Here is a 23,110-nt window from a genome sequence, read left to right as displayed (position 1 = left end):
CTCTGTGTGTCACCGTAGGTATCACAGGCACTCAAACGGCCCTTGACCTCCCCAGTGGTCGCCACGGAGAGTAAACGACCGTCCATCATTCAGACCATCTCCGCTCCCATGGCCACATCCCAGCCAACGTCACCCAAACTGCTGAATTTCACCATTGACACCAATAAAACAGCAGAGCAGCTGTCGGTGCTGAGGTCCAGCTACATGCAGTGCCCTTTCCCAGAGGAAGATGAGGTAATAAGTGAGTGAAACGGCATTGCGTGAGTGTTAGTGTGCGATGACGTAATTGTACAAAATGAAAGGACCTCTGCCACTTTTTTTTCTATTTTTAACCCTCAAACCTCCACACACAACCTCATTTCTTCCTCTGTTATGTAATATGAAAGATCTACAGGCTGATAGAGACCACCGGGCTTTCCAGAGGGGAGATCAAGAAGTGGTTCAGTGAACAGAGACTCCTCAATCTGAAAAGTATGTGTTTAAGTCAATGATCTCATTATGACGTGTCCCCATTGTGAATAATTTAGTTTCTGGTCTTGACTACTAAACATAAAAAAAAAAACATTTAAATAACACCACTTACCTGGATTGTCCTGGAAAAAGTCTGGTTACTAAGTGTTTGTGTGTGTATTTGTGTTGAAGGTGCACCTCCACCACCTGTGCTGGTGAAAGCTGAGACAACACCACCAGTAAAAGATGGTCCTATTAAGAAAGTGGTCCCCAACCAGTTTCCCCTGCTGGAAAGGGTGAAGGGGAAGTCATCGGAGCAGCTGAAAGCACTGGAGGAGAGTTTCCAGAGAAGTGGTTCTCCAACAGATACAGAGCTCGGTAAAGGCCTCATCCAACCCACCCAACAAGAGCAGAACTCGTGTCTCCGGGGGGGGGGGGTAAATGGTGGAAATGTAATGTTAGATTTTTGCCCACTTTTATTTGGGCTGTGAAGATCAGCAAAATAAAAAACTTTTCTCCCTCCTTGAGTTGTGTTTAGCTAAGTTAAAGAAAACCTAATTTTCCAGTGAGGGAGTCATTAATGATACTGTAAACAAAGTACAGAAAAGAAAACTTTTCAGCTTCTTCCTAACTACGCGCTCACAGTCATACTGGGCTTTTTTCTGTGCTGTTGCAGTCGACCTAATTAGCACTTTGTTGTGTTTCTTGTCAAGCTCAGGATCCTTTCTTATGAATTAGATGTTCTAAATTATTGTATAAAATTAAATATTTTGGGGGGTTTTTTCTGTTTATACAAGCTCCCAGCATGTCACTTCATTTTCTTCCACCCTGGAGGAGCTGCAGGCCTGTTTCTGCATGACAGGAATTGCAAAAATGTTTTTAATGAGTCCCCCCCTTTTTTTTTTTTTTTTTTTTATTTAGTCCCCTGGAGAGAAACTGAATTTTGAGGTTTCTAAATGAGAACCCGTCCGTACTGAGATGATGCATCTCACCTGATCCGCAAAACTTTCTTTCTTTTTGTCTGTAGACCAGCTGGCCCAGGAGACCAGGCTGTCCAAGACTGAGGTGGACTGCTGGTTTTCGGAGCGCAGAGCCCTGAGGGACAACATGGAGAAGGTTCTACTCACTATGGCTTCCAAGAACACGGAGGACAAACTAGAGCGGCCGAGGGGAGCGCTGCTGAATGGAGCGTCTCATCGAGAGCAGGACAGGAAGCCTCTGCGCTCTTCTCCTCATCTGCCTGTCCTGTCCTCTTCCTCCTCATCATCCTCCCCTCCTGTGCTCGCAGTTTCCTTCCCTCAACCACCAACCCACTCCTCCTCAGCGTCTCCCCCCATGCTAACATCATCGAGCTCTTCTTCTCCACACCCTCCCATTCTTTCAGCCTCCACGAGTCCAGCACCCATCCCTAGCCGCTCGCTGGCTCTGCTCAAAGAGGTAAGAAGAGGGAGACATGTTGCTAGGGGACGTTTAAAGGCAAAATGTGATTTAAAATAACAGCGAAGGAATAAAACTCTGATTGCTTCACTTTCTTTAACAAAGACATGTATTTTGTTCTGTCTGACAGATGTTCTGCCGGACCCAGTGGCCGTCTCCTGAGGAGTACAGCCAGCTGGAGGTGCAAACCAGCCTGGGACGCACAGACATCGTCCGCTGGTTCAAGGACCACCGCTCTGCGCTGAAAAACGGCGAAACTCTGGACTGGATGGAAAGTGTCCAAAACAGAAACCTTAGAGAGCAGCCGAAAGCGGGCCAGGAACAGAACGGCCAGAGCTCAGAGAAAGAACAGAGTATTTCCTTAGAAGTCAAGGCTATGAAGGGTGAGTTCTTGAGGAGAACGTGCTCGTGATACTTGCAGAGTTATGTTGTTTATCCTACATTCATGTGTGCAGCAGAGAGGACTGGTGGGAACATAACGGCTGCCGAGAACTGCAAGCGGTCCGAACAAGACAAAGTCCAGTGGCTTAGTGACCGACTAGCCCAGGGTGTGACAGACCTGAGCCAGGCCAGGCAGGACCAGACCGGCTGTAATGCTACTGACCAAGAGAGGTGAGTGAGGGAAAGAGAAAGCAAATGTTTCATATAGACTTAATAATAATAATAATGGGTTTTATTTATATTTCTGTCTATTGGGGTGGCACTCAAACTATTTATTCATTCAGTCCACATTCATACCTGCTGATGGTGAGCTACATGTAGCCCTGCAACAGGCTGATGGAAACTTGGCCGCCAACGTGCGCCTACATCCTCGCCAACCACCACCGAAACCCGCACACTCATTCATGAACCAGTGATGCCGACAGATAGCTGGGGCAATGGGATTTCTAGCCACCACCCTTCCTGTCATTGGACAACCCGCTCTTCCACTGCCGCCGCAATATTTGTTAATATTTGTTTCATTTTCTTTTTTTCATCAGTAAAAGTCTAAGAAAGTCACATGGCAATGGAGAGCTAAGATTTCTAAATTACTCCACTCATTTGTCTCACTCCTCTCTCCCAGAACACCTGCAACAGGAAGTCCACTTTTTTGTAGTTTATTAAAAGAGTTTAAGTGTTGAGAGTTTCTCTGTTTTGTTGCCAGGTGGGTAAAAGTTACTCTAGCTGTTGGGGACAACTCAGAGGGAGGAGTGGAAAGACAGAAACTAGCAATGGACACTGACATTCTGACCCTCGAGCAACCAGGAAGAGTCACCAGTTGATGGTAAGTCAGAACAGGTGAAATGGCCCTTTAGTTGTGTAGTAAAGTGTTCATGATTGATTCTGATGTGTGATCAGTTCAAGGATTTAAATCACATATGAGAATGAATAAAAAGGGAAACTTCAGTCAAACCTATCAACAAAAATCATGTAGGCTACATTAAACCAGTTAGTGAAAGGAGATTTAAGACACAAAGAAGTGCATCTGGAGTTTCTTCCTGTGGGAAGAGGGGTGGATCTGTCACCCAGAATGTATATTCGGGGAGGATCAAAGCAGAGTTGCCGGGTCTCTCTCCTGGCGCCGTTGAGTCTTATCTGGAGGTGTAAAGGTGTCATTTTGACAAGAGCCAGTTGCTTAGTTCGATGTGACATTCCGTATCTATTGACCTAAGGGACTGTAAATTGTGTTAGAGGTTTTGTTCAGACCATCTGGTTTGGGGTCTGCAGGAGGTCCTGAAAGAGAAATCTGGAGGTAAATGTGAATTGTGTGTTTATCTGGGGGGGAAAAAGAAAAGAAACCTAATACACCCGAAGCCGTCCTCCTCTTTCGGGTCACAAAAGGTCATTTTCTCCAGTCCTCTAGGATGACACCCCCTGACTGCAAGAGGAGATCAAGAGCCCATAATTTACTCCTGCCAAGGAGAAAAAGAAAAGGAAAATAAAAGTTGTTTTATTCCTCCTGGAAGAGCCTTGGAGGCTACAGTTGTGACCTGTATGAGCAGTAAAAACAGAGGAATGAACCACGGTGACATAATGAATGGACATCAAATGTTTACTGCTTCATAGCTAATTCATCTACAAGCCACATCTTTCACCTCTCAAACCATCTTAGTGTCGCTGTAAAGCGGCATCAAGTTTTTATTACATCTGCAGATTTCAGGGAAGAAAAAGGGGGAAAAAAAGTCCCACATGGCCACTGCTGACGTTTGGTTCATAAGCACGCTGGGATATGTTCCATCTGTGACTCTCTACAGGGAGGACCTAAGAGAATGAATGTTCGACGGGCCCATATCGGCTTCTGGCCTAATAAATGGTGAACTGTTTCTTTAAGATGGCACAGCTGCAGCCTCCAGTTGCCTGGGATGTTATTAGTCTGTAATTACCCCTGATTGGTCCCTCAAAAAGACGCATACACCATCATTAGCATCAGACACGTAGACGGAGGCATTAGGGTCACATAAAAGCAAAATGAAAATGCAAAAGATGAGACATTTTCTGGTTTATGGCCACTTCTTTTTGTTTTTATGCCATATTTGCAACATCACAAGTAATTGTTTCAATATCAAACAAAAATAAGTTGTTTTTCCAGTTGAAGTCATGTAAATTTTCAGTCATATTTGCTAGGTGTTAATTTTAGACATATTTCTGTTCCAGATGGAGCGGATCAGTGAATGCTGAGTCACCAGCACCGCCAGACAAGAAGCGACTATGGAGCCAGTGATGTGTCTGCCCGTGATGTCATCACAAAGCGCCAGGGGCCGTGTGTTTTCCAGTGTTTAGGCACTGATGAGAAGTACAGTCATGAAGAGGAGTGCCAAAGCTGGACTTGATGCATTGTTCTCGTTATCATTTTGTTTTGTTTTTTTAAAGCAACCCTGTAAATATTTCTCTGTATTCCAAAAAAACCAGAAAAGGTTTGTACAGTTGAACTGGGAGAGCTGGTTTTGTTACTTATCTTTTTGAATGTGGACCCCAAACAGGAATGTGTTGTTTTTGCTCTTCAAAGATCAAATTGTATTATAGTCTATTTGCTGAAAATCAGCTTTTTCTTTTTTGTTTGTTTTAGTTTTTTTCACACTGTCATGACTCATTAAGAGTACATTTTGATGGCACTTGCATATTTTCCTGCGATAGTGATACATATTGTTATACTAGGCTGCTTTTCAAACGCCTTCATAAGAGATCCGGTGCTGAAGGAGGGAATGACTCAGATGTGCTAAATGGGTGAGTAAAAAGAGTGAGCTTCACTGCTGAGAGACCAGAGCGAACACTCGGACAGACCACAATGAGCAGCACCTTGACCATGCTTAAACGCGCTGCACAGACTAAATTCTGGTATCTTTTCTTATCAGCTGCTCCAGGATCAGTGCCTGAAGTGTGTTCATGAGGCCGAAACAGTACAGAATGTTCACCTTCTCTCATATAACAATGATAAATCGGAGAGTAGAGGGTCTGTTCGATCACACCGTGCTGCCTTTCTAGTTTATACCCGCCGTTTCCTGCCAGCCTCAGACAAAGAGAGCTGAGTTATGTAGGATTTCAGCTCTTTACATATTCTTTTCTGAACCTCTCAAAAGCCTGTGGGCAAAAATACAAGAAAGAATTTCCTTTTATTTAAGTCAGATATCCATTTGGTTCAGCTGTGGTATGTGAACACACAGTTTCTATCCCAGCTTTCTGTCTTTAGAGCCATCAATTGAAGTTGGCTCTATTGATTTCTATTCACACTCAATATGGCAGTTCATGAATGTCTGTGATACAGAAGATGAACTTCGCAACTGGTGGGAAATATTTGGGCAACCACAGCAATCAAAGCTGTGGTGAACTGCTCGCATGCATATCAGCGGTTTGAATTTGTAACTCATTTCAGAAGTAAGTCAAATTCAAAGGGATTTCTGGGTCAAATCTCAAACCCTGGCAATATTTGTGCAGTTAAAGAGAGAAGTCTGAGCTTTCATTGAGCCATGATTTTTTAACAGCAGGTGTATGGCTGTCTGCTGACTGCATGTTGGTTTCTGCTGCTTTACTTTCATGTTCCAACAAGTATCTGGAATACTGTATGTTTGGTTGACCAGTGCGGATTACCGCTTGCATTTTCATTTTCTACTTCAAGTCTGCTGCAATTCAATAAACAGTTAACTGTGTAATCTCTCCGTGCAACTGCAGTGTAAATCAAATAAACAATTACAACCCTGATAAATATGAGGTTTCTACACCTGAGGATGTTGTTTTTTTCTTAATGGTATCACCTTTTTTATTTGCGTTTTTAAAATAAAAACTTGCACATTTCTACATATGCAAATTAGCCTGAAGTTGAGAGATTGTGCTTGCATGCTTTTACAAGCTGTTGCCCCTTAAAGGTAGAGTATGTAAGATTTTCAATATTTTCAAAACAAATTAACTAAAAAAATAACTACAGTCATAATAGTTTTTTTAAAACATGTAGGTTCCAGTCTGTCCATATTTGATGTTATTAAATTACATGTTTAATTAATGACAAAGACCTTTCTTAAATGTTTGCCTACCAGTGAAAAAAAAGTGTTTTTTGTCATTAATTAAACTTGTAACTTAACGCATCAAATATGGAGAGACTGGAACACTTTCTAATTATGTTTGTAGTTATTTTATTTAATTTATTTTGAAAATATTGAAAATCTTACATACTCCACCTTTAATGATTAACAGGAAAGTGGTTCTGACAAATCAGTGAGTATAAACAATAGAAAGGATTATAAACCAAAAAGAAACTTAAGTGTTGCAAAAGATACTCTTTGTTTTTGCTCTGATGTGTCTAAAATTTGGAGAAACAACTATTAAAATAAGAAGGTTGTAAATAAGGAAACCTACAGGTAGACCAAGTAAGAATTTGCCAAAGCTTTGTGACGGACTACTCAAAATAATTAATAAAATAAATAATGAACCTTTAAAATAAAAAATACACAACAAATGGAAAACTAATGGGTGGAAACAGGAGCTGTGACTGAAACAGTAAAAATCTGCCTGAGGAAAATGGGATTTACACTCAGAAAAGCCAAACATAAACCATGTTAAAAAGGATGGAAGTAATGTGCATCACTAATCTGCTGTGTTTGGATCATGTTCAGTGTAACGTTTTAAAATGGTCAATAATACATTGATGTCAGGGAAGGATCAGAGGAGATGGCAGCCATTACTTCTGCAGGAGATTCAAAGACGCACATCAAAACTTTGGAAACTTTCATCATTCAGTCTTCCATGCGAGAAAGACATGTTAATGACACAGCCAGCAAGCAATCCAGATCTCAATCTGACTGAAGATTTATGGTGTAAATATAAAAGAAGGTACTCAACAAGGCTTCAGCCTTCAAAGCTGACTGGTGATGAATGGCTTAGAAAGGTAGAACCTGGATGATGAAGACTATTGAAGGAAAAGTGGCAACAAACTATTAAATTAGATTTTGGTGGCCATGGTTTCAGCACTTTTTTTTGTCCTTGATTTCATTGATTTTTTTTTAAAAGGTTTGTTTTTTTTTTTTTTTTCCAGCAACGCATTTCTATGTATGTTTTATTTTTCTACTGAATGAAAATTCACCCAGTAAGTCTATAATCTGAACACTTGAATAAGGTAAAGTGACACTGGTTACTTCTTTATATTCTTCAGAGCACACTTGTTTTTTGCATAACTTAGGTCTGAGTGCAATACATTATTTTGGTCTTGTACAGGTTTTAAGATGTTTTATTAACAACAAAACGTTCATTTTGCTTCAAAGTCCAAAACTGATGTGTGGTGATCTATTTAAAATAAATGTTCCTGTTAGTGTACAGTAAATGATGACATGTAGGATAGTCGCCTGTCAAAAATAGTTTCACATCTTGGTTTTTCATTTGGAGGGTCAAGTTTTAACGTTTGCATCTTTTATATGTTGAAGCTGTGAAAGGTTTGTGCTACCAAATTTAAATAGGTATGAAAAATGTGTGCAGAGAAAGGAGAATGAGTCACAGTCTAAAGATAGTGCAACTTACTGAAAAGAGTTTGAGACTGGAGACCTCAACGCTTGCTGCTCAGGGAAGAAGACGGGTAGTATTTCTGAATGAAACGGAGTATTTTTATGCCTCTTAACAACAACATGGGCTCTTTAACCTTTTGATAACAGCTTCTTTCTGCTGTGCAAGAAAAATCAGTTAATTAGCTCCCAGCTCCTCTTAAAGCCTTTTATGCTAATAGCCTACAGGCATCCAATAAGTTGTTCAAAGCAACTGCAGCTGAAGAAATGTTTGGTGAAAGGTGCCTTTTAACTGTTCACTTAAAGCTTAAGCAGCTCAATAGGCAATAGGTCAGAATTAGTGAATTTAAGCATTTTCATTTTTACTCATCAGACTAAAGCTTTTCAAACTGTGCTGACATTTAACAAAGCTAACCAGTTTATTCCTCCAATTACTCCAAGAGTCTACAGATGAATAAGAAATAGTTATTATAACCCCCAACTAGGTTTTTCACAGTGTAATACCGTATTGTGATGTCAGATTTACAACCAGCCACATCGCCACATCAGACGAACGCTTGGGCCACTACACAGTTATTTCAAGTCTTATATTAGCAAAACAAGAAAATGATGTTCTCAGACTCACACGTGCTTTCAATAAACAACTGTATTTACAAAAAGAAGAGCAACAATCCATTTTTTACCTCAGTTTCAGGTCTTTTTGACAGAAAAAGATCCAGCTCTGTGCCAGAGAGGGTCAAAAACATTTTATAATTCAGACCTAGAAACATTGATCTCTTAATAGTTTTGCCCATGTTGTGCTGAGGGATGGCTAATAGCGCGCTCCTGGTGCGTTGGTAATTACAATGTAATCTGATATGGCATCACAAAGAGGGAGAAACACAAGATTCAAAATCAACAGCATGCTGCTGTGCAGCTGCAACTTCCCTCATCTTGACAGCCCAGTGGCAAGTTCTGGATGGAAGAAAGCAAGAAGAAGAGGGCAGGAAAGAAGAAAATGAGAGGGTGGCAGAAGGATCATCACAGAAAAGAAACGATTTATTTATTTGTTTTTTCCTGCCTGCTTGACACGGACACATCCGCAGCAGCTGAGAAAGAGCAGCTGGCTTTCATTGGTGAATGGGGCCTAAAGCCAGAGTCAGAGTCCTGCAGTGCAGAGCTGCTTTAAAAACACGTGCTTCCTCACATTTCATCCCGTTGCAGCTCTTAAAAAATAAAAATAATATGAATCGAATCTGAACTCGAGAAAGAACAAGAAATAATGTGAGGAAGCAAGAATTTTAGCCCAAAACATCAGGGGCCCAACTATTTGTTATTAGTGGAAGCTGAGAGGGAGGCGTTCCTCTCATTCGTCTCCCAGGCGAAAGCCTTGTCCCCAGTTGCGACGTCCTTCTCCTCCTCCTCCTCCCTGTTCCTGTGCAGCTGGCCTCCTGCTGGGAGGAGCACCAAACCCTGACACTCCTCCCCTCCTACTGGGGAAGAAGCGATACCTAGAGAGAGGAGGAGATGGCAAAAATATGATGGAACAGTAAAGGTGTCATCTATGCTCAACTTGTCCTTCATCTAACATATTTATTCATCATTGTTCACAGTATTCACTCATTACTCCTGTTTGTACAGTCAGCAAATTGTCTTAATTTTTAAAACATGTCTTTATGACCAGCTTGTTCACCCTGGCCTTAAACTAAGCAGCGTTCCCTACTTTTGTTTTTGTTGGGTTTTTTTTTGTTTATCTGTTTTTAATCATTTTTCCTTTGATTCATTTATATTTATTGTTTATGTTTTTGTTTTGTTAGTATAATTTTTAGTTTTAGCCGATTTTCTTTATGTCCACATTCCACTGTACCGGCCGTTGGACTTTAAATGTGCTTTTTAAATAAAGTTGACATTAACAGTAACAATTTCAGAAAAATAGTTGATACTGACACAGCCTTACAGATAAAACTAAGAACGAACACATACATTTTTTGTGTCTATTTTCTCCAAAAGATATCAGTTAATTAAGCTATAAACACGAAAAAAAAATGGTCCAAGAAGGAATTGGTCTAAGATAAACAATATAAAATTAGTGTTTATTAATCATTTTTCACAGTATTAAACAAAGCAGTATTCGCACATTACTCCTGTCTGTACATTCAGCAAATTGTCAGCTAAGCAGTGTTCACTACTTCTGGTTTTTTTTTTTTCTTCGTTTTGTTTTTTATCTGCTTTTAATTTTAATTTTTGCTTTTATTCATTTATTTTTATTGGGTTTTTTTTGTTTTGTTAGTATCATTTTTAGTTTTAGCCGATTTACAGCCCTTTGACTGGCCGTTGACCTTTAAATGTGCTTTATAAATAAAGTTGACATCAAAACAGTAATAATTTCAGGAAAATAGTTGACACTGACACAGCCTTAAAGATAAAATACTAAGAACACATAAAAGATTTTGTCTATTTTCTCCAGAAGACATCAGTTTATTAAGCTATAACCATGTAAAAACTGGTTCAAGAAGGAACTGGTCTAAGAAGAAACTGGATAAACAATATAAAATTTGTGTTTGTTTCATTGCTTGGAAACTCAACTTCAGTCATGAAATGTGGTTTTTTTTCTTACTTTAAATTTCCTTCAAATAAAAGTAAACTTACAAGAACTCTGGTGTGGAGAGGAAGGAGCGACCGCCCAGGTCCATGGGGTATTTGAACATGAGGAAGAAGTACAGGTGGCCCACCAGGTTTCCTGTCAGCTCATCCACAAAACTGCACCGTAACAAAGAGAAGAAGACCCATCATAGCTTACTGAAACATGATAACGTATTTCATAAGTTCACACAAAGTTAGAAAATAAATTAATCCTTGTGTCCGACTAAAACCTGGTATTTAAATAGAAAACTATTCTTTTCTTAGTCCAGCTGAAGTGATATCAACTCAAGTTACTTAAATGCAGACTAACGCATAGATATTATGCTGTTGGAAGACAAATTATGCTTTCATGTACAGTGCCTCTCCCTGAGCCGTCACCTTATCGTGGTGGAGGGGTTTGTGCGTCCCGAAGATCCTAGCAGCTATGTTGTCGGGGGCTTTATGCCCCTGGTAGGGTCACCCATGGCAAACAGGTGTCTAGGGGAGGGACCAGACTAAGCACGGCTCATAGACCCCTATGATGACGACCAACCTGGGCATGAATGTTCCCTTGCCTGGACGCGGGTTACCGGGACCCCCCTCTGGAGCCAGGCCTGGAGGTGGGGTATGAGAGCGAGCGTCTGGTGGCCGGGCCTTCGCCCATGGGGCCCGGTCGGGCTCAGCCCGAAAGGGTTACATGGGCCCCACCTCCCGTGGGCTCACCATCTGCGGGAGGAGCCGTAGGGGTCGGGTGCAATGTGAGCTGGGCGGCAGCAAGGGGCGGGGACCCTGGCGGTCCGATCCCCGGCTGCAGAAGCTGGCTCTAGGGACGTGGAACGTCACCTCTCTGGTGGGGAAGGAGCCTGAGCTTGTGCACGAGGTTGAGCGGTTCCGACTAGATATAGTTGGACTCACCTCGACGCATGGCTTGGGCTCTGGAACCAGTACCCTCGAGAGGGGCTGGACCTTCTTCCACTCTGGAGTTGCTCATGGTGAGAGGCGCCGAGCAGGTGTGGGCATTCTCATCAGCCCCCAGCTTGGTGCCTGCACGTTGGGGTTTACCCCGGTGGATGAAAGGATAGTTTCCCTCCGCCTCCGGGTGGGGGGACGGGTCCTGACTGTTGTCTGTGCTTATGCACCGAACAGCAGTTCAGAGTACCCACCCTTTCTGGGGTCCTTGGAGGGAGTGCTGGAGGGTGCTCCTTCTGGGGACTCCATTGTTCTGCTCGGGGACTTCAATGCTCACGTGGGCAATGACAGTGAGACCTGGAGGGGAGTGATTGGGAGGCATGGTCCCCCCCCTCTGAACCCAAATGGTGTTTTGTTATTGGACTTCTGTGCTCGTCATGGATTGTCTATAACGAACACCATGTTCCAGCATAAGAGTGTCCATATGTACACCTGGTATCAGGATTCTCTGGGCCGCAGTTCAATGATCGACTTTGTAGTCGTATCGTCGGACCTGCGGCCACATGCCTTGGACACTCGGGTGAAGAGGGGGGCGGAGCTGTCAACTGATCACCACCTGGTGGTGAGTTGGCTCAGATGGTGGGGGAGGAAGCCGGTCAGAGCTGGCAGGCCCAAACGTGTTGTGAGGGTCTGCTGGGAACGTCTGGCTGAGTCCCCTGTTAGAGCGAGCTTCAACTCCCACCTTCAGCAGAGCTTCGAACATGTCCCGAGTGAGGCGGGGGACATTGAGTCCGAATGGGCTGTGTTCCGTGCCTCTATTGCTGAGGCGGCCAGCCGGAGCTGTGGCTGTAAGGTCGTTGGTGCCTGTCGTGGCGGTAATCCCAGGACTCGTTGGTGGACACCAGCAGTGAGGGATGCCGTCAAGCTGAAGAAGGAGTCCTATCGGGCCTTCTTGGCCTGTGGGACTCTGGAGGCAGCTGATGGGTACTGACGGGCTAAGCGGCATGCGGCTTTGGCTGTTGCCGAGGCAAAAACTCGGGCATGGGAGGAGTTCGGCGAGGCCATGGAGAAAGACTTCCGGACGGCTTCGAGGAGATTCGGGTCCACCATCCGGCGGCTCAGGAGGGGGAAGCAGTGCTCCATCAATACTGTGTACAGTGGAGGTGGGGAGCTGCTGACCTCAACTCGGGACGTTGTGGGTCGGTGGAGGGAATACTTCGAAGACCTCCTCAATCCTACCAACACGTCTTCCCATGAGGGAGCAGAGCTGGTGGACTCAGGGGTGGACTCTCCTATCTCTGGGGCTGAAGTCGCTGAGGTGGTCAAAAAGCTCCTTGGCGGCAAGGCCCCGGGGGTGGATGAGATCCGCCCGGAGTTCCTTAAGGCTCTGGATGCTATGGGGCTGTCCTGGCTGACACGCCTCTGCAGCATCGCGTGGACATCGGGGGCCCGCTGGATTGGCAGACTGGGGTGGTGGTCCCCCTTTTTAAGAAGGGGGACCGGAGGGTGTGTTCCAATTACAGGGGAATCACACTCCTCAGCCTCCCTGGTAAGGTCTATTCAGTCGAATCCCGGATTGAGGAGGAGCAGTGTGGTTTTCGTCCTGGTCGCGGAACAGTGGACCAGCTCTATACCCTCTCTGGGGTCCTGGGGGGGGCATGGGAGTTTGCCCAACCAGTCTACATGTGCTTTGTGGACCTGGAGAAGGCATTCGACCGTGTCCCCCGGGGGCTCCTGTGGGGGGTACTCCGGGAGTATGGGGTACCGGACCCCCTTGTACGAGCTGTCCGGTCCCTGTACGACAGGTGTCAGAGCTTGGTCCGCATTGCCGGTAGTAAGTCGGATTCATTTCCGGTGAGGGTTGGACTCCGCCAAGGCTGCCCTTTATCACCGATTCTGTTCATAACTTATATGGACAGAATTTCTAGGCGCAGCCGAGGTGTTGAGGGGATCCGACTTGGTGGCCTCAGGATTGGGTCCCTGCTTTTTGCGGATGACGTGGTCCTGTTGGCTTCATCTGGTCGTGATCTCCAGCTCTCGCTTGAGCGATTCGCAGCCGAGTGTGAAGCGGCTGGGATGAGAATCAGCACCTCAAAATCTGAGACCATGGTCCTCAGCCGGAATAGGGTGGATTGCCCTCTCCGGGTCGGGAGTCAGGTCCTGCCTCAAGTGGAGGAGTTTAAATATCTCGGGGTCTTGTTCACGAGTGAGGGAAGGATGGAGCGTGAGATCGACAGACGGATCGGTGCGGCGTCTGCAGTAATGCGGGCTCTGCGCCGGTCTGTCGTGGTGAAGAAGGAGCTGAGCCAGAAGGCGAAGCTCTCGATTTATCAGTCGATCTACGTTCCTACCCTCACCTATGGTCATGAGCTGTGGGTCGTGACCGAAAGAACGACATCTCGTATACAGGCGGCTGAAATGAGTTTCCTCCGCAGGGTGGCCGGGCTCACCCTTAGAGATAGGGTGAGGAGCTCGGTCATCCGGGAGGGGCTCAGAGTAGAGCCGCTGCTCCTCCGCATCGAGAGGAACCAGTTGAGGTGGCTCGGGCATCTGGTCAGGATGCCTCCTGGACGCCTCCCTGGTGAGGTGTTCCAGGCACGTCCCTCTGGGAGGAGACCCCGGGGAAGACCCAGGACACGCTGGAGGGATTACATCTCTCGGCTGGCCTGGGAACGCCTCGGGATCCCCCCCGCAGAGTTGGCAAATATGGCTGGGGAGAGGGAAGTCTGGGCTTCCCTGCTTAGGCTGCTGCCCCCACGACCCGACCCCGGATAAGCGGCAGAAGATGGATGGATGGATGGATGGATGGTACAGTGCCTTAAAAATTCCCCCTGCTCTTGGATTTTCAACTAGTTTGTTAACATCACATGCTATAATTTTAATAAACTTTATTTTAATTTGATTTAATAGAAGATAACAAAAACTTTGACGTGAAATTAAATCTTTAGGATACAAAAAATATTTTTAAAAAGTTGGGTTAAAAAGAAAATAAATAAATAAATAAATACAAATTCTTTGATGATTCAAAGGAGCTCCATCGAATCCATCATAATTATAAAGACAGAATATAATACTGCAACTAACTCGTCAAGAAAGCACTGCCCACCAAAACTTATGGAGTGAGTAAAAATGGCATTTGTCAGAAAGGCAGCACAGAGAATAACCCTGGGGTCTCTGACATAAGACCACAGTAAGCCATCCACTCCATAGAGCTGGGCATTATGGAAGGGGCCGTAAAAAAGTCAGTACCTGCAGCTACAAATAAGAAAGCACGTTTTGAGTTTGCTAAAAGGAATCTGCAAGACTCCAATAATGTACGGAAGACGTTGCTCTGGTCAGATGAGACTGAAATGGATCTTTTCAGCCATCAAGGAGAGCAATACATCCAGTGCACATCCAACATCACTCCAAGAACTCCATCCCCACAGTGAAGCATGGTGGTGGAAGCATCATGCTGCAAAGCAGAAAAACTCAAACTGGTCCAAGTCCAGGGAAAGACAAATTATGCTAATGTACCAGTCTGTAAGGGATTTGAGACCAGGATGGAGGTTCACCTTCCGGCAGGACAATGACTCCAAGCATAATGCTAAAGCAACACTTGAGTGGTTAAACGGGAAACATATCAATGTGCTGGACCTCAATCCCACTGAGAATCTGTGGTCAGACTTAAAGACTGTTCACATGAGCAAACCATCAAACTTGAAGGAGATGGAGCATTTTTCCTTTGAGGAATGGGCAGAAATCACAGTGGCAGGATGTGGCAAGCTCCTAGAGACTTCTTATTAACTGCTGCAAAAGGTGGCTCTAGAAAACAATGACTTGAAGGGCATGAATAGTTCTGCACATTGATGTTTTCTGTTATTTTGTCCTATTTGTTGTTTAGTATGCAATTATAAAATGTTAAAAATGTATATCTTCAAATCTGTTGCCATGTTCTGAAAATTAAATGATGCAAACCTTCAATCAATCCATTATGATTCCAGGTTGCCAGGCAACAAAACACAAAAAATGCCAAGGTGGGGGGTGAATTCTTAAATGTCTTTAGGACTCAAAATGGCTTAAGAGTTATGTGCATGCTCCAATTTCCCATCCCAAGATTTGACCAGAATTTTTAAAAAAAAAAAAAAACGTGGGAAAATTGGAGAGAAAGAACAACACCGACATAAAAAACAACTGCAAGACATGGTATGTATCTTGTTTGTAAAACTCCCCCCTCAGCATGGTAGTAATTTGTTGCTAGCTAAATAGTTGTGTTGGTCCATTAACGGCTACTGTAACATCTACAAGTCGGAATAATCAACTTTAGTAGGATTATTGGACTTTATTTCTGGTCAAGAAAATAAGTTAAATGAGATAGTCTGGTTAAGCTACAACTGCATGTAAAAATTCCAGGTTGCTAAAATAAATGCAAGATTTGTACTTACGACCCTCCGATGATAAAGTTGAAGGCCAGAATGACCCACGGTAGATAATAAGCCTAAAAAAAAAAGCAAGAAAGAGCAGCTTCATATTCGGCACTACAGCAAATCTTATTATTATGATAACTAAAGTAATGCAATTTTTACTGCATCTTTTGATGTGTGTATAAAGTTTGTAGCGTCGTTTCTAATCTGTTACCAACAGGCATCATTTGATTCATCGTTTGATACCTTGAATCGCGTTCCAAACCAGAAGGACACAATCATGTCTTTGTTGAACTGAGCCCAAACGTACAAAACCGACATGATCAGAGGAATCATCAGTAACTGCAAATATTTAAAGGGAAAAAAAAATTAAACCATCATCATCATTCAAAAATAGACCATGTCCCAGCTCATACCTCTGCAAGAGTCTAAACGATTCCCTGCAACAGTAACATTACTAAAACTACAGTGTTTCAAAGGGTGCTAGTGATAACTTCAGAATTACATATCAAATCTCTTCAAGAGCTTCTTCAGAAATGCCAGCATTTTTAAGATGCTTTTACATAAGCTGTATTTAAATGGGTATCAGCGAGACACTGTTGTAAAACTCAAGTGATACCTGGAAAAAACACACTGCCTGCTAACACAATGAAGAGAAGGATTCTCACCCGCATGTTCATGAGCAGCCCAGTTATCTACAGACGCAGAGTCAAGGACAACAACAAGTTTATGCACTCACATTTCCACTTGAGATTGGAGCAGCTGGCAACTGGAAAGTGGTCCATTTAAATCTGCTCCAGCTCAAGAAGACAAGGCAGTCTCATCTGTCATTTTCAACAAAGGATGTGACCTTGGCAGATCAGAAATCTGAAACTGAGCTCTTTTCAAAACCTCCCATTCCTTTAATCTTACCTGAGCTGACAAACCTGAATGTGTTTTATTAATGAAACATGAGTTTGTTTGTTTTTATTTGTTTTACAACTAGAAGATATCTGTTAAAATGCGCACAGACAGTAAGAGCTGAACTCCTGACAAAACAGCACTGAGCTGAGATGTGGGCTGGACTCTACCACTGCTGGTGCTGCTTGTGACCTAGATTAGGTTTCTCTCCTTTGCAGGGGTAGACTGACACTGGGCCACTGGCACAGAGCCACCCTGACATGGCACACTGCTGCAGAGAGGGAGATGGGGGTACGGGAAAGACAGATAAAAGAGAAATGATGGCAGGAACGAAAGCAGCCGAGAGTCAGTATGAAAACCAGGCTAACAGCGATGTAGCTTTAGATGTTTGGGGAATGATTAGCAATGGAAAGGCCACAATGTGTCATTAAAAGTGTAAGAAGTCTCCTTTGTTTGAGTCAAAGGATACAACAATGCAGATCCAGTTGAAGAAGAGCATGAAAACATAGTCTGCAGGTTTGCCATCAAATGCCCCTGAAGAATAAAAAAAGGAAACAATTACAAAGATAATAGCAAGAATAAAACCAACTACGATGCTTTTCAGGCGACTACATGTGAAGCAGGAGGCTGCTGATCTCACCTGTTTCTAGCCGAGAGGAGTAATGGTAGAGAAAATATAGGTTGACTAAGTAGAGAAAGCCAGTGCTAGGTGTTATTGGGAAAAAAAGAGTGGCCGTCACTGGTCTCCAGAGCTGAAACAAACAAAGGCGATATTAACTCAAAAGTAATATAGTCAACTGGGAGATTGTGGTGTTTACCACAGGGAGGTCAAACCAACACAATTTATAAGAAATTTTTAAACCACAAAACATTTTATTTACATGGATAGTAATAATAATTATTACTGTTTAATTACTTCTCTGCCATATTAAAAGTTATTACTCTGTCAACTAAACATGAATCTTTGTAGTTGACTATAAAATTTTAAAAAATCAACTCTTGTTTGATGCTGGCTCCTTGAATCTTAGAAAGTCTTGTGGGAGGCCTTTTACTTTTACTTCACATCCACCCGGAAGCTTTGTGGCGAGTTCGGGTGGAGGTTTCAATCCAAAACTAGTTTGTTTGTTAAAAAAAACAACAAATTTATTATTATTATTATTATTATAATACAATAAATTAGAGGACTACAACACTCTTTATGAGATATTTCTCACCTATTTTTATCACAAAAGCAGTGTACAGTTATATGATGTATAATGACCCACAGTCTGAAGAATGGTGCTAAAATACTTCTTGACAGTCTACCTGTATAAAAAGTATATTGTACTTGACCATAAGCTCTTATCTATGATGGCTTTTGTTGCATTTTCAACATCAACAACAATTGTTTTAACTTGGGTAAAAAAAATATTTAAATCTTTACAGTAGTCTGTTACTGTAGGTGTTAAATAATATGTCATTTCCAAATACGCCCAAAACGTCTTGGATGTAAGTTAAAGCACTGGTAGGAGCCTGTTTATATGTAAATTAACCCTGGGTTGTAGTTAGTAAAACATTTTAGATATACATTCTAGATATTGCATAAAGTCACTGGTAACCAGTCTGAGAATCTGTCAGCCTGCAACGTTTACTTTATGCAAAACATTCTTCATAATTAAAATTATGTCTCCATCACTGTCATGTGGAGTTAAATATGACTTTTTATTACCAAAAACTATTTTAAAAATATATTCTACCTAATCTTCTGGTAATTATTAATAGACTATTTATTGCACTGGTATTATAGTATTAATATGTTTATTCTGTTATTACTAGATGAAGGTTGCATTTTGACAGCATCCGGAAGTCCTACCCTCCTGCGTCGCGCCCTCTGATTGGCTGAAGCACAACTCAGGCCTGTGAGCCACCGGCTAACTCACCCAACACATCCGAAACAAAACTAAACATTTACTACCAACAAACTATTTGCTCCTAAACGGTCAAATAAATAAAGCCGTAAAAAACTTACATGAAATCTGTTGAAGACCAGTTCCGGAAACAGCAAAAGATTCCTGAAATCAACCAATCCCAGTCTCCCCATAAAGGGAACAGCAATGGAAGCAGCAAACCAGGTCCGGGTGATTAAAGGGATGCTTCTGAACCAATCCCCGATTTCCGACATCTTTCCTCACGCCTCCTGACAACTTATAAATTTTAAATAAAATCTCCTTTAAAAAATTACCTTAAACCCGCAAATCTTAATCTTTCTGCGTTTAACTAACAGCCGTTTCACTGCTAAGTTTACATGACGTGGCTAATCAGAAGCTAGCTTCACGTCATGAATTCAATATGATCTCAGCGGCAACTTCCGGTTCAGATTTTCAAAAGAAAAGCCAGAAATCCATGAAAACCTAACCAAACCAGACTACCACCTATATGCTACCACCTGGTTAAGTCCTGCTAAACCTTTAGAACTTAACCTAAATAGATTACCACATATATTGAAGTACTTTAAAATAATAATAATAAAAGCTTGTATCAACCATTTGATACTTAGAATGAACATTAAGGTGACAATAAATCTAGGATTATTACTACTTTTTTTTTTTTTTTTTTTTTTTTTTTTTTTTTAATGTTTATGTTGTGTGTCCTTACTTTTTGTCTGCTTTTGGGAAGCGCGAGGGGGGAGAGAGAGAAAGAGAAAGAGAGAGAGCGAGACTCTTAATCTGAAGTAAAAATACTTAAACCGGACGAGTTTTAATCTCCTAAAACTACCAGCTTTCTTAGTGTTGTATTTCCTGTGTAATTTATAATTACCCCCATTTGACCATCCAGAAGACGCCAGCAAAAAGCAGAGGCGTGCCAGAGTCAGAAGAGTTCCTGTCAGTAACAGCAACCTGTAGGAGATGAAATGCTCACGATGTCCATGTATTGCATTTGCTTTAATAAATAAATAAAACTTTCCGTTTTTCAGAATTAATTAGATCATGTTCTTGATCTGTATAGATCAAGATCTGTATAAACCAAGAACACGAGATCACATTCCTCTTCATCTTTTTATATTAATGTGACCAATGAAACCTGTGCTGCTGATATACTTTACTGCAAATTAAATTCAGTTTAGTTGTTTTTTGTTGTTGTTGTTGTTTTTATATATAAAGAATTAAGAAACAAGAGAGAAACAATGCGCTCTGCTTGTCTCTATAAATACTGTTTATAAACTGAAATGATCAGCATGATATATCTGCTGCAGATGATAGAAAGGGCTGCGATGGACTGGCGAGCTGTCCAGGGTGTACCCTGCCTGTCGCCCAAAGCCAGCTGGGATAGGCTCCAGCTTCCCCGCGACCCTGAATTGGAATAAGCGGTTCAGAAAATGAATGAATGAATGAATGATAGAAAGGGCATATCATCAGGGAAATTAATCAGAGAATTTAAAAAAAAAAAAAAGACAACATACCAAAAGCCAATCATCACTTTGTCTAACTTAAAGAGAGAAAACTCTCATCTGCAGGTCAAAAAAGGAAAAAAATCATATAATCTCTGCAGACTTCATTTGAACTCACTTTGTTCTTGTGTATCTGGATAATCAGCTGTGTTTGAGTATCTTGAGTCGTTTTAAGGTAGAGTTTCACTGCAGTTAAGATATTTTGAAATAAAACCACCATGGAGTTTACTGTAGAAGGCAGAGACATCTACGGACCCATCAGGGTAGGAATGGATCTCAGACTTGTGTTTGTGCTGTTTGTAGGAGCATATAAGGCTGATTTCACAAGACAGGGCCTAATGTTAATTCCAGACTAAAATGCCTTTTATATCTGATTTAACTCACTGTCACATGTGGAGACTTGGCTTAAATTACCTGAGGTTTTATCTTATTGTAGATTGAACTAAACCATTTGAAAAAATGATGATTAGGGCAAATCAAAACTATATCTTAAACTAATTCTTCAAAGTAGAAGGTTTAACTTCTGTTCAGAAATATTTTCTGGGAACAATGGATAGTCTAGATTTATTTAAATAAAGACTAATGTCCAGAACAAAGGCCTCCCACAAGACTGCTTATAGACAGGAGGAATCCATGATTATTTTTATATATTCACTTTTCCAGACTGCTCTACAAAGGAAATGCTTTAGCACTTATTTGTCTGCTTGTGAAATGACCAAGAAAGACCTGCGCTCAGAGATGCTTTCACAGAACATGCAGCACTGAAGCTCGATAAGCTACACTCAGATAATATGGAAGCTATTTTTGGATTGTTTTATTGCTTTGTATTTAATTGTTTGTGTTATGTACAAAATAAAAATTGTGTGACTGAAGAGGTAAACCAGGCACATTTTAAATGTAGTCTGAAGTCATTAAAACACATTTATGAATATTTAAATAAAAAAAAAAAAAATATATATATATAAACTGTGAGACTGACTGTGCATGCAATTCCAAAAACAATAGTCGCACGCATTAGTATTTCTTTTCTGCATCATAGCTCCCTTTACAACATCATATTCAATTTGCTTTGTAGAATGTATTTTAATTTAATTTTTGTCAGATATTTCAAGTTTTTCTCAGGCAAGTTTTTACACAACTTCTCATGGATGGTCACCTTTTTGGATCTCTGCTGAGAGGTGTTGCGATGCTGTTACAGAAATGTCAGGCACACACTCACTTTGGGCTGCATCATCTTTTCCATTGTTTAAAGTCCTCCCTACTGACAAAAATGCTTTATTGGATGGGTTAGAAATACTTTTTTGATCACACTGAGAGTATTATTGGAAAGGAGATGGTTTTATCTTTGTGAAACGATTTGACTGTCATTTTAGTCTTAAGCTCAGACACATCATTCAACGTCTGTTGTGATGTGTTTCATACTACCAGCTGGTGGTAGTAATAAAGAACATTCATTCATTCATTCATTCATTTATCCATTCATTCGCTTAGTTTGATTAAGGGTCGTGGGGAAGCGGAAGCCTTTCCCAGTAATCATTGGGTGACAGTCAGGGTACACCTTGGACAGGTCACTTCTGATGGTTCTGATGGTTATCAGGTTATCATCAAGAGGTTTCTGGTTATTATTCCAGAAGTTCATCAGTCCTGTCTTGAGACGGTCCCCCACCAGTAATACCCTCTAACTTCTAGTTACTGCCTTTACTTGTTTATTTACTGCCAGTTTTAGCTTTTCTTCCTCTTCTTAATAAAAAATCTATATACGTAAATAATAAAACTGAAATGACATCATGGTATACATATGAGATGTTTGAAACATTGTTGTGGTTACATTTTCATTTGTTATACAGAATTTACAACAAATTTCAGACAGTTTTGTTTTGTCTTACCTGCAGTTTTATGGTTTTTCGACAACTGCATAGCTGGGCACAACTTGTTTGAATAACATATTTTATTTTTGTACTATGTAATTCTTAGATTTAGATTCATACATGAAGTTTTTGACTTCATCCCGGGTTTATCATTTCACCTGGTCTACTCAGCCTTGCCCAGGACTCTGTAGTCTCAGACTAACAAAAACAATCTTAATCTAAGATTAGGAAAGCATCCTAAAAGAACGGATTTACCTTGTACATATTGAGGCCTGGTTTACTGTACCAGCCCATGATGTCCTGTTTTGTGTCCTGTGTCCTGTGTGTTGTTTAGATAATGACTGAACTTCTGAGCCTGCAAAAGAGTAAAAAGTTTATTTTTAATGTGACCACTGAGGACATGACTGAGCTGCTGGTGAACCAGAGCAAAAAAACATGTAAAGTGCAAGGAGATATTGAGATACAGACTAATGAACACACGCTAACCAGAACTCCAATCATTAAGAGAGCAGCAGTAAAGATCCACCTTTCAGTTTCTGTCTGTTTGAAGGCTCTAGGAGAATGACCAGGATAACTTTGATGAGACTGATGCCAAACCTTTCCTCAAGATGGTCCTGAAACAATTGCACATGACAAAAACCTGCTACATGATACATGGTTATCTCTTGCAAACATATCTGTTCTCTCCAGTTTAAGTCTTTTCTTGTTCCAGATGGGGGAGGTGAACACAAATTTGAAGATGAGGGACATTGAGTTTAAAGCGACAAAGCTGCCTAACTCACAAGAGATCACGTCTTTTCAGTTTCAGTGAGTTATATTTGACAAACATTTATGAATAGTTTAAAGTGTTCTGATTCTCAAAAGAATCCCGTAACCTACAGACATCCTATGATCATCAGTCGGCCTGAGAGGAACACCAAGAGTTTGAGAGACCGGCGGCAGAAGACCACTGCCTCAAAGTTTCTTGGCCCACAAGGACTAGCAATAGCAGTCGCTCAAAAAGTCCTGCAGGGCTTCTGGTTGCCTCCTCAGTGCCCTTCCTTCAGCATGTTCTCCCAGCAGCTTAGTAAGATGACTTTTGGGTTAACAGAAGCAATTCAAGACCGGCTTGCTGCCACTCTGTCTTCTACCCGACTGCATGTCACCAACTCC

General features: G+C 41.8%; 2 protein-coding genes across 3 annotated transcripts in view; one reads left to right on the top strand and one right to left on the bottom strand.

Moving 5' to 3' along the window:
* Nucleotides 1-5,936, top strand: part of zhx2a (zinc fingers and homeoboxes 2a) — a 23,568-nt gene extending 17,632 nt beyond the window's left edge. Inside the window, exons 6-13 of one of the 2 annotated variants that reach the window (XM_079240354.1) lie at nucleotides 19-234; nucleotides 387-471; nucleotides 643-828; nucleotides 1,478-1,887; nucleotides 2,018-2,270; nucleotides 2,346-2,499; nucleotides 3,032-3,151; nucleotides 4,522-5,936. In XM_079240354.1, the coding sequence (XP_079096480.1) occupies nucleotides 19-234; nucleotides 387-471; nucleotides 643-828; nucleotides 1,478-1,887; nucleotides 2,018-2,270; nucleotides 2,346-2,499; nucleotides 3,032-3,149 (1,422 nt within the window). In that variant the 3' untranslated portion in view covers nucleotides 3,150-3,151; nucleotides 4,522-5,936. Of the gene's footprint in view, nucleotides 1-18; nucleotides 235-386; nucleotides 472-642; nucleotides 829-1,477; nucleotides 1,888-2,017; nucleotides 2,271-2,342; nucleotides 2,500-3,031; nucleotides 3,152-4,521 lie in introns of both variants that reach the window. The other variant, XM_079240353.1, reaches the window with a different exon arrangement.
* Nucleotides 5,937-8,865: 2,929 nt separating this feature from the next.
* On the bottom strand, nucleotides 8,866-18,972 carry derl1 (derlin 1). The gene is made up of 8 exons (XM_079241353.1): nucleotides 18,672-18,972; nucleotides 17,304-17,415; nucleotides 17,133-17,197; nucleotides 16,432-16,458; nucleotides 16,010-16,105; nucleotides 15,785-15,837; nucleotides 10,479-10,589; nucleotides 8,866-9,340 (listed from the first exon to the last, which is right to left on the bottom strand). Exons 1-8 carry the CDS (start codon nucleotides 18,822-18,824, stop codon nucleotides 9,196-9,198), a joined length of 762 nt encoding a protein of 253 aa, XP_079097479.1. The 5' UTR covers nucleotides 18,825-18,972; the 3' UTR covers nucleotides 8,866-9,195.
* Between the last annotated feature and the right edge of the window lie 4,138 nt (nucleotides 18,973-23,110).

The sequence above is a fragment of the Telmatherina bonti genome (genome assembly GCF_933228915.1).
Source record: "Telmatherina bonti genome assembly, chromosome: 5".
Classification (NCBI taxonomy): domain Eukaryota; kingdom Metazoa; phylum Chordata; class Actinopteri; order Atheriniformes; family Telmatherinidae; genus Telmatherina; species Telmatherina bonti.
The sequence above is the reverse complement of the archived record's forward strand: the minus strand, read 5'-3'. Positions and strand labels throughout refer to the sequence as shown.